The 10,475-nt window shown below is 39.6% G+C and overlaps 1 protein-coding gene across 3 annotated transcripts in view; it reads left to right on the top strand.

The window, feature by feature from the left end:
• The window catches only part of LOC143290483 (LIM and SH3 domain protein F42H10.3-like), a 57,557-nt gene that overhangs the window by 27,610 nt on the left and 19,472 nt on the right, over positions 1-10,475 (top strand). Inside the window, exons 4-6 of one of the 3 annotated variants that reach the window (XM_076599974.1) lie at positions 2,577-2,754; positions 4,690-4,812; positions 8,298-8,573. In XM_076599974.1, the coding sequence (XP_076456089.1) occupies positions 2,577-2,754; positions 4,690-4,812; positions 8,298-8,573 (577 nt within the window). The remainder of the gene's footprint in view (positions 1-2,576; positions 2,755-4,689; positions 4,813-8,297; positions 8,574-10,475) is intronic. The other 2 variants (XM_076599975.1, XM_076599976.1) reach the window with 2 other exon arrangements.

Raw genomic sequence — 10,475 nt, 5'->3', positions numbered from 1 at the left:
GTGGTTGGTCTGACGTGTTTTAATTATCCATTTCTGTTTGTTCAATGAAAAGGATATTCTTTACGAGGGGGTTGGGGGAGAGGGGGGGGGGGGGGGGGGAGAAGAAAATAGAAGGCACTTCGCAATGTGGTCTTTTGAGAGCTGCATAATGATTGATAATCATCTGTGAAGATGACTTTTTCTTGAATGAGTGACCATAAATGAGCAGTCACTTTTTATCTATTGCCCCTTTCTCTTCTCTCTGTCACTGACACAACAGACACAAATCACACATTTGTCATGTATTATGCATTCAAGTATTTCAGCACAGGGGTATATTTGTAGGTATGTGTTATTATCTCTCTCTCTCTCTCTCACACACACACACACACACACACACACACACACACACACACACACACACACTGATAATTTGAATCACTGTTAGTAGTGTTATATAGTTTAAGTGGTGTACCTGACTTAAATGACAGTACAGGTATTACAGTATTGAATTTCTTTTTAATTTGTTAATTGATTGTAATTTAGTTTATAGGATGTTGATAGCACTGTTCTGGTAATCCATTCTTTTTCATGACATTTTCTTCATACGCACACACACATTCATGTGCATACACACATACTCATAAACATGTGTGCATGCACACACACAAATGTTGGGTTAAAAACTGTTAAAGAAAACTGCACAAACACCTGCTTGCACACATGCATCACATACACACACCACAATCATGTTGAATTAAGAGCACACTCCCAAGCCATAATGTCTGTCGCATAGTATTGTGTGAAGAGCTTTCTAGTGTAAAAAGGGTTGAAAAAACGAAACAAAAACCAAGAAAAGGACAAGGTGGGAGAGGGGAAGGAGGGTGATTGGGGTAGTGGGGTAGGTGGCAGTGGCGCCTTACTAACAGAACACAAATGTCTGAGTGACTCCACTGTGAACACAGATGTTGGGAACCAGGAATGTTGCTGTGTTGGCAGGCTTTGTTTTTCTGCAGCCACAACACACACACACACACACACACACACTACAGTGTGCTGTCCTGGCCTTGCACTGTCTTTGTTTCTGGTCTCCTTTGGTTGTCATTATCAGTCAGTGAAAGTTGTGAGGCTTCCTACCACTCCAAGAAGAGTTATCTTTCTTTATAGTTAGCATTCGTTTGCACAGGCAGGCATGGTTATGGGGCTGGGGGGGTAAGGCATTGGAGAGGATGGTGGTTGGAGGGAAGGGGAGGGGTGTAGAAATTGTGATATTGTGCAGCTTCCAGGTTCCTCTAATGCAAGGTTGCAAGGTTGCAACAGATGTTTGAATGTGTGGATATCAGCAGCTTTCTTACTTGGGCTCTGTGTGTGTGTGTGTGTGTGTGTGTGTGTCTGTCTGTCTGTCTGTCTGTCTGTCATCAATATAACATGCATCATATATGTTGTATGTCTGTACATGTATGCAGTGCAGAGGATGGGGGTTGTGGATGGGATGGTTTAGCACAGACTTGCATTCATTAAAGCACAGACTTGCATTCATTAATTATTGATTATACTTTTTAGGCAAGGAAATGTGTGTGATTTGGGAGACTGTTATGCACATATATTATTATGTCTGTATGTGATATGTTGGGTGGTTTTTAGATAGAGCTATCTACCTTGTTGAAATTTTACCTGATGAACAGGGCCCTTTGACTTTATGGTGATAAGTCCAAATGAACCAAACCTAATCTCTGTGTTCAATTTCATTTAATGTCTATCCACATTTAGTGGACGGGTGCAATAGCCGAATGGTTAAAGCGCTAGACTTTCAATCTGAGGGTCCCGGGTTTTAATCTCGGTGCACCTGGTGGGTAAAGGGTGGAGATTTTTCCGATCTCCCAGGTCAACATATGTGCAGACCTGCTAGTGCCTGAACCCCCTTCATGTGTATGCACACGCAGAAGATCAAATACGCACGTTAAAGATCTTGTAATCCATGTCAGCGTTCGGTGGGTTATTGGAAACAAGAATATACCCAGCATGCACATCCCCGAAAATGGAGTATGGCTGCCTACATGGCGGGGTAAATAAAAACGGTCATACACGTAAAATGTTACATGTCTGTCTGAGTGTGTATGCGTGTGCGTCTGAAATCTGATTGAATGACACAGGAAACGAATGATGAGTGCCCAGTGGCAGCTATCAGTCGGCTCTACCCAGGTAGGCAGCCTGTGGTGCAAATGTCCCCGTGTATGTAAAGCGCTTAGAGCTTGGTCTCTGACCAGGATAGGCGCTATATAAGTATCCACATCAATCAATCGATCAATTTAGTGATATTAGACTTGGGGGGGGGGGGGGGTGAAAACAAGACTATTCACAACATTAACTAAATATCTGGCTTAAAAAAAAGAAAAAGAAAAGAAAAAGAAAAAAAAAGATAAATGATAGTAAATGTGTTGTTTAGGTTAACCAACAATTCCATAAATTTTATTCATTTCTTCATCAATGTTCATGTAAATTTGAACAGCCTATTTTCCTTTCTTCTGATTGAAAGTGATTGCTGGATCTTTTCTACTGTAGTAACATTCTTGTGTGTGTGTGTGTGTGTGAAACAGGTGCAGTACCATGCAGAGTTTGAGAAGCAGAAGGGGCACAAGACCTCTGTGGCAGATGACCCGGAGACGGCCCGCATTAAGCAGAACACGGCCATCCAGAGCAACATCAACTACTGGGGGGTGCGGGAGCTGCGCAGCGCCATGGAGGAGCGGCGCCCACAGGAGGCCGTTGATGACGGTGAGGGTTTGAGTCCGCTGCCTTCTACACTTACATATTCAGAGCTCAGTTCTTGTTGTTGTTGTTGTTGTTGTTGTTGTTTTACTTTATCATTGGTGGGAGTATTTCCATATTATATAGATTTCCAACTCAGTGGAATTTTGGTACTTTGGAAAAAACTTTTTTTTCTTCTTTTTTTTTTTGTGTGCTTTATTTTACTTTGTTTTGGTATGAAGATGCACTTAGTTTTAAGCGACTCCTGAAGCATGGCCGCCAGTTTTTCAGTGTTACAAAAAAAAATTACTCCCACCCATGATGTCTAAGTTTTGTTAAACTTTAAAATGTGTTTTGACTTCAGAGCATTTGTGTTTGGTGATTAGAAAGTAGGGAGTTAGCATGGGTAGTTTCAGTTGGTGTTGAAAGTTTTGGTTGTGTTGAGATTATTTTTCCTTTGGGCTCATTGAGAACGATTTTCTGTGTGGTTCATTCAGAATCATTTTGACAATAAAATACTAATTCTGCTCATTGGAGAATTGGGTTGACAGTAATATTTCTTTAAGACTTGGATTCAGCAAAGTGCCTTAACGAAATCATTTGTGTCTTTTTAACCATTACTGATCTTCATCTTTACGGCGTCATTTTAAGACATCACCAGTGTGTTAGTTTGATAAACATTTCATTTCTATCTTTGTGTACACTGAGTTTCATAAACGTTTCGTTTCTGTCTTTGTGTTATTGATGTGTTGATACTGTGCGTTGGTGGTGATTAATGAATATCATGTAATTTTTAGTTGAAATTGAGTTTTTTTGGGTTTTTTTTTTTTTTTTTTGAGAATTATTATCTGTGCTCATCAAGCATGATAGTTTTGTGTAAAGCGATAAATCATGGCTTCATTGATGAATTATCTTGTGTTCATTTGCACATATTTATTGCTTGTTTGATTTCTTTTTGATTTCTTTATGTTGTAGTTGTACATATTTACAGAACATCACATTTGTACAGAGTCATGACATTCACATTTGTACATATATTGACATGAGCACATGCACAGCGCACCTTTGTCATCATCATCAGAGGATTTTGCGTTGGGTGGAATGGCGTGGACAGACTAACGATTGACGAATGGTTTACTAACATACCTTCACTTAGAGTGCTGCCATGCATACACGTCACATCTGTGTTCTGAATGGCTTGCAAAAATGATACCGTCAGCAGGCTGACAGCGCACTGTAAAGCTTCTCTCCTTTGGTTTTGTCATAGAACATAGATTTTCTTGGGTTATTTAAAAAAAGAAAAATCATTTTTTTTAAGCTGGTGAAGATTACTTTGGTAAATGGGCAGAGAGAGAGAACTCAGAACTCAAGAAAAGAGTAATGTCCATCAGCCTTAGGCCTGAATACAAAAACAGTCATCATTAATTTCATAATAAATGTATATACACACTTAAATAATGTGCCCATAATGTAGAAGCTGTTTACATAGTACTTGACTATGTTGAATCACTCATTCACTGTATGCAAAATAGAATTCATCCTATTGATCGAAAGAGATCAGATCTTGATGAATTATGCCTATCAGTAAATTTTTTTTGCTCTAAGCAACACTCACAAGGGGAGTCTGTCCAGTTCTTTTGTGCAAATGACTGTGTTTTTAAAGCACTTAGTTTAGTCTGATCGAAAAAAAAAGGAGCAGTAGATCAAGTACCAATAATGATGTTATTAATAGATCATAGATAAATAATGGAGAGAGGTTATGCAGTGCACGTGCCTTGCTGAAGGAATGCTGTTTGTTTCGTTATGGTTCTCACTTGTTTCCTTCTTCTTCACTGCATGCTGCTGACGGCTGCCTGTTTCGCTCCCCCTGCGCCTCCTGCTTCTCTCCCTTTGCCTGTCTTCCCTCCCCTGTGTCCCGCGCGTGGTATGGTGCTGCCCGGTGCCTTACCTCCCCTTGTTTAGTTGCCGGCAGGCGGCGCAACCCGGGCAAGATTAGCGACTACGACCCCGGGACGGAGAAGTTTAACTCTCCGTACTCGGCCAAAACGCAGGCCAACATCGTGTATGATTCCAACAGTGGAGAAGGTAACCAGTATTTTTTTTTTTTAACACATATATCACACATTCTCTTCTTTCTTTTTTTTCATTGTCATTAAAAAGTATGTTTATCTCACTTATACTTTGATAGACCAGGTCTGTATGGAATTCAGAGAGTTGTCTGTAGTATGATATTATGATTCGCAGTTGTAACCGCCCTCCATGTTAATGGTGGAGAGGTGAAGATTTACAGGTTCCTCACAGATGGTGGCTTTTGGGAACAGTTTTGTGTACTGGTTCATTCAGTGTGGCTGTCAGTGCTTTCTGTGTAGCCAGAAAAATGCAGTTTTATTTGCATGACTTATTATTCAGAATCCTACAAATTGTCGACATTATCAGGATCAGTTTTATTTTATTTTTATGTTGGATTCTGTTTTTTATGTTTTCATATTTGCTTGAGAATGTTATTTATTTGCTTTTTTGAATTGGTGTTTATTTGTTTAGATTTAAAGCACCAGTATTATTTCTTTGTCATTTGCCCATGTTGCAGCTGTGTTCCTGGATTGGGAGTGATGTGATTAATGAAAGTTCACATTTTCTGAAATGTTACTGTATGTTTTTAGAGCCTGGAAAGGGCAAGTGAATGATGGTTTAATAAGCAACGGACTGCTAATTTCTGACTCTTCAGAGTTTGGTCTTTGATCAAGGACAGGCGCTATATTGATAACCATATCAGTGCTCAGCTGGTCATGAAGAAATCGGCCAAATGCAAGAATGTATCGCCTGATATTTATCGAGACAGTGTGTATGTATGTTAGTGTGAACACATCCGGGCAGAGGGAGGGGGGGGGGTGTTGGGGGAGGCTTTCTGAACAGAACAAATGGCTACAGTGCAGGACCACCTATTTCTGGGGGTGGGGGGCGGGTGGCTGTGTGTGTGTGTGTTACTGTTAGCATGCATATGTATGTATGTTACATTTATTTGTTTGTCTCTTGAAATGACTTTATCTACAGATTTTCCTTCAGAGACAGCTGTCCAGTGGAACTTCGTTCTTTCAGGATGCTAGAATGCAGAGTGCTCCCAAAAGACTAAAATTCTAATATTTGAAAGGAATTGGGGAGATAGTGTTGCATCTGACCAACTTCCTTCCCTCACTCTGCATTCTTAATCCCTCTCCCAGTAGCCTCTGTAGAATGAATGAAAGATTTAGATAAGATTAAAGAAAAGAAAAAGCCACAGTCAGTGTGAATCACTATTGGTGTGGTCCATTCTGTGGTTCTTTTAGTGATGGTATCAGCTGCTGTTGATGTTGTTCTTGGGGAGTTGTGTTGCTGACACTCCGTCAGTGTTTGTGTGTGTGTGTGTGTCCGGTTATTTTCAGTGTCCCTGAGTGAACGAGGCAGTGAGTGAGTGAGTGTGCTCTTACACCTCCTCCATCCTCCTCCTCCTCCCCACACCTTCCTTCACCTAGAGTCACATGATCATGCATGCACCAGTCACTGAGTGTTGCATGACCGTGGGTCTGGTGGTGTCTTGGATCAGTGAAATTTCTATGGTGGTGGAATGGTTGTTTGTTGGTGTTTGAATGATTCTCATTCTGTGTAGTTTGCACATTTATTTTGTTTTTTTATGGTTTGTAGATGTTTTTCTACTAAGATTTGGAAGCTTCATTGGCTGTTGTGGTTGTACTTTTTAATAAATTACAGAATACAGAATAATGAGAATGCTGATTGAAGACAGAAGAGAAAATAGGTTGGCTGGAGATGTGGTGGGCAAAGGGTGACTTTCTAGTGTGTTGAAGTGCCATCACACTTCCAGCAACACACAGACAAGAGTGGTTTTTTTTTTTTGTGTGTGTGTGTGTGGTTGCTCGAGCAGACTACTATGTCTGGGCAGAAGAGCAGAATGAAGTTCTAAGTTGGGGGCAGTGGATTCTGCCTGAAGCGGAAGGGTTGCAAAATCTGGTTTCTGTGAGCATGTTCTGGTTCTGTGAGTCCTGCAACTTTGTGGTGCACAGGACACGCCCATGAAGTCTCAGTGTATAAATATATCTGATGCATTATACAGGTAGGGTTTCTGCACCTGTCGTTTTACTTTCCCCATGCTCTTGGTGTGTATCCGATGAAAACACGTCTTCTGCTCCTGGTAGTTCAGGGCACTGTGCTGCTGAATTTCACATCTTTTTCTGCAGCCTGGTTTTGCTTTTCTTCTTGTCTTACTCAGATCTGAGTGTATGTTAGTTCTTTAGTTTATCATCTGTCAACAGTAGGGATTTTTGGTGAAAATCCAACCCCTTCCCCGCCCAACCCCTCCAGTTATTACCATCAATAACTTAGGAGCCAAACAATGAAATGGAGCACAAAAGCATTGGTTCTCTGTTCATCTGTTTGTCTGGTGAGAGGGTTGTGATGGGTTGTGAGTGGGTGTTTGTACTGTCTTAAGACATTTTGTTGCTGAACGCTCAGTTGGTCTTCATCCATTAACATGGTGTGTTTTGTATGTGTTCTTTGTCCAGGTCGACCAGGTAAGGCCACATGGATGTTATGTGTACAAAGCTTAAAGCAGCAGTGTATGTTTATTAGTACCTCACTGTAATCGGCAAAGGAGGGGCAATCTGTGTTGCTAGTGGAGAGAGAGAGAAACACTTGGGAGTTTCTGTGGTTATCGGTGTCTCTGTTTCTTTTACCTTCTGCCCCATCCTTCATTTTGGTGGACTTCTGAAAACATTTTGGGATGGGCTTCTGAGGGAAAAGTTGCCTTTTCAGTTTCATGGAGAGACCCCATATACCCCTTACTCACTAATTTCTTTGTTGGTGATAGGTTTGTTTTGTTTTTGTTTTTTTATAGTTATTTTTTTACTATTGATTTCCATGTTAAAAAAAAAGAGATTTTGAAGTAATTGTTCTTATTTGTCCACCACTTATTTTGCTTGTTTCGCACATGATATGAAAGTATTTCTTCATATCGTACACTTCAAGTAATTCTTTTTTTGTCCATCACCTGTTCTGGTGTTTTCAATTGTTATTTCGCACATTGTTTCTAATGGCTTGCAAGTTTTAATGAGTTGTTGGATATCTGTGTTGTGATTTTTGGTTGTATATTGTGGTTAATATTGTGCATCAACGTGATTTTTTAGTGAAGATAACTGTTCTCAGGTAACTTGTCCTGAAATAGATGTACTGGTGAACTAAGCATTGGATAACCCTGGGTAATTTTTGCAGTTGTGATGAGAGATAAAAGTGAAGATTATGTCGATTATGACATTGCTGATAAAAAGTGCTTGGAGCAGAATTAATTTGATTTGGTTCTACATAAATAAACTTACTATTATTTGTAGCAGAGGTGGACTTTGAGTATACATACTAGATTTTTTTTTTTAAGTGGTAAACTGTGCAGGGATTGCCTTCAAATATTTAGAATAAAAAAGAATGTACATATATTAAAAAGTAAATAAATAAATAAAATATAAAAAAAGATAAAAAACTTAAAGTTTAAAATGTATATGCTTGCTTTCTTTCTTGACACCCTGAAGGACGTGGATCCTACCCAGTAGAGAGAAGGTCATACACAGATGACCGCAGGTCATACACTGATGACCGCCGTTCTGCTGCTGAAGAGCGGAGGTCATACACGGATGATCGCAGATCATACACAGAAGAGCCCAAATCGTACACAAGCGATCGCCGATCGTACACAGATGATCGTCGATCTTACACAGATGATCGCAGATCTTACACGGAAGAGCCCAGCTCGTACACAGGCGATCGTAGATCGTATAACGATGAGCAGAGGTCATACACTGACAACAGTGAGTTTAAGTTGTGTAGAGAATCGTACTTCAACTAATCTGTAGTGTTTGCTGCTAATACTGGGGTGGCTTTTCAGTTAAAGCAAACTCTGTAACTGGGGCTTAAGACTAAATAAGTCAGCACATATATCTTTCTACTAATGCCTGGTATTGTATTATTTGTGAATGATAGCAAACACTCATCATCACTCTGAAAAGGGTTGGGAAGTGAAACAACTCAAAATCTAAACTTGGCTTTGGAAAAGCATACTTGGTTTCTACTTCCTAACCAAACCACTACTTCTCTTCCAGAATATATCACTCTGGATTGCTTGTTTAACGGCAGTATGTGACATTTGTGATGAGTCGGATGAAACCCTAGTGCTTGATAGGTTTCCTTAGACTTGACTGATGTTGCAGTTATATCATGCACATTTTCTAGACATGTAGTTGCAACTACTTGCAAAGATATTTGCTTTAGTTGGATGATAGGTTTGAGCAAAGATGTATGTAATGTTTAATGTGCCGGTGTGTCAAAGATTGGCGCACAGGTCACTCAGTGTCAGGAGCTTATCAGAATGCTTTTGTCATATTTTTGGGGAAAATTTCAGCTTTGCGCTGTGTATCTGTGGACTTTGAGTCCCTTCTCACTGGTTTAGCCAGAACTGCAACTATGCTGCGCTTCATGCTTTCCTTTTTAGCTTTTGAAAAATATATTTATATATTTTGAAAAATTTTCTCTACAAAACCTGCTGGCTGGGGTATATCAGACACCATATGCGATGATGGTGACATCGTATTTAATCAAGGACCAGCACTCTGCCTGGCTTAAGTAGAGAACTTGAGGATGATCTCTCATTTTTGAAGTCTGACAAGGCATGCATTTGTTCCAGGTGTTCCCAAACAGATTTCTGTGTTAGAGTTTCTAGTCTACATTGGCATAATTTCTTTAAATTCATGGGGAAAAGAAAATGAAAACTTGGTCTGTGTTAATTTTTTGTTTGCCTACACGCAGCATTAAATGCCTTTCTCAGACTGTTCTTGGAACATGTAGGTTTCAATTTGTCACTGAAGATAATGGTGTGTTTGTTGAAAAAACTGGCTATCGTGCCCATCAAAGACATTTAATTAAAACACATAAAGGTGGTGGTGGTTTCCTTTGTATATCAGTAAGATGGGGACTCTATAGCTATGTATCACTTTTTGTAACATGTACAATATTGCTAATGCTGTATAGTGTATACTGTATCAGATATATTATTATATGCTGTGTTTTGTAACAGCTGCTGTAATTCAAGCACTGTGACATTTTTCATAACAATCTGTAAAGCAAAGCATATTGTTTTGAAACTGTAAGGTATGGAACACTATAAATCTATAGCTATGCATGACATTTTATAAAATATACTATATAGTCATTCATAATATTTTTTAATGTGCTGCGAAGATGTGTGTCACAGTAAGTAACAGGCACTATGAATTTCCTATCTCTCATCTGCAGAACAACACACATTTTTATGATTGTTGTTGTTACACAATTATTTAAACTTTTTTCCTTTCTTTTTAAAATAAAAACAACCTGACAGTGCTGAGTGAAAGTATGCATGTATGAGATCCAGGGAAATTTGAGTTGTGAAATATGTGATACATACAGATTGCAAGTAAAACAATGAAAGCATATATCATAATTCCAAGAACTCTTAGCAAAATGAAAGCCTCACCACCCCCCACCACCCAACCCATCCCCAAACATCACACATACCTAAAGATCACCACCACCCACCACCCAGCCCCACCCCCAAACATCACACATACCTAAGATGGGCATACACACTCACTCGTGCACGCTTAAATGAAAACACACACGCACAACGTATCTGGACTGATATGATGGTGAGGTTAGTATAAAATCACATACACCAG

The sequence above is a fragment of the Babylonia areolata genome, chromosome 15 (genome assembly GCF_041734735.1).
Source record: "Babylonia areolata isolate BAREFJ2019XMU chromosome 15, ASM4173473v1, whole genome shotgun sequence".
Taxonomy (NCBI): Eukaryota; Metazoa; Mollusca; class Gastropoda; order Neogastropoda; family Buccinidae; genus Babylonia; species Babylonia areolata.
Note: the sequence above shows the minus strand (reverse complement) of the source record. Positions and strands in the feature narration are given on the sequence as shown.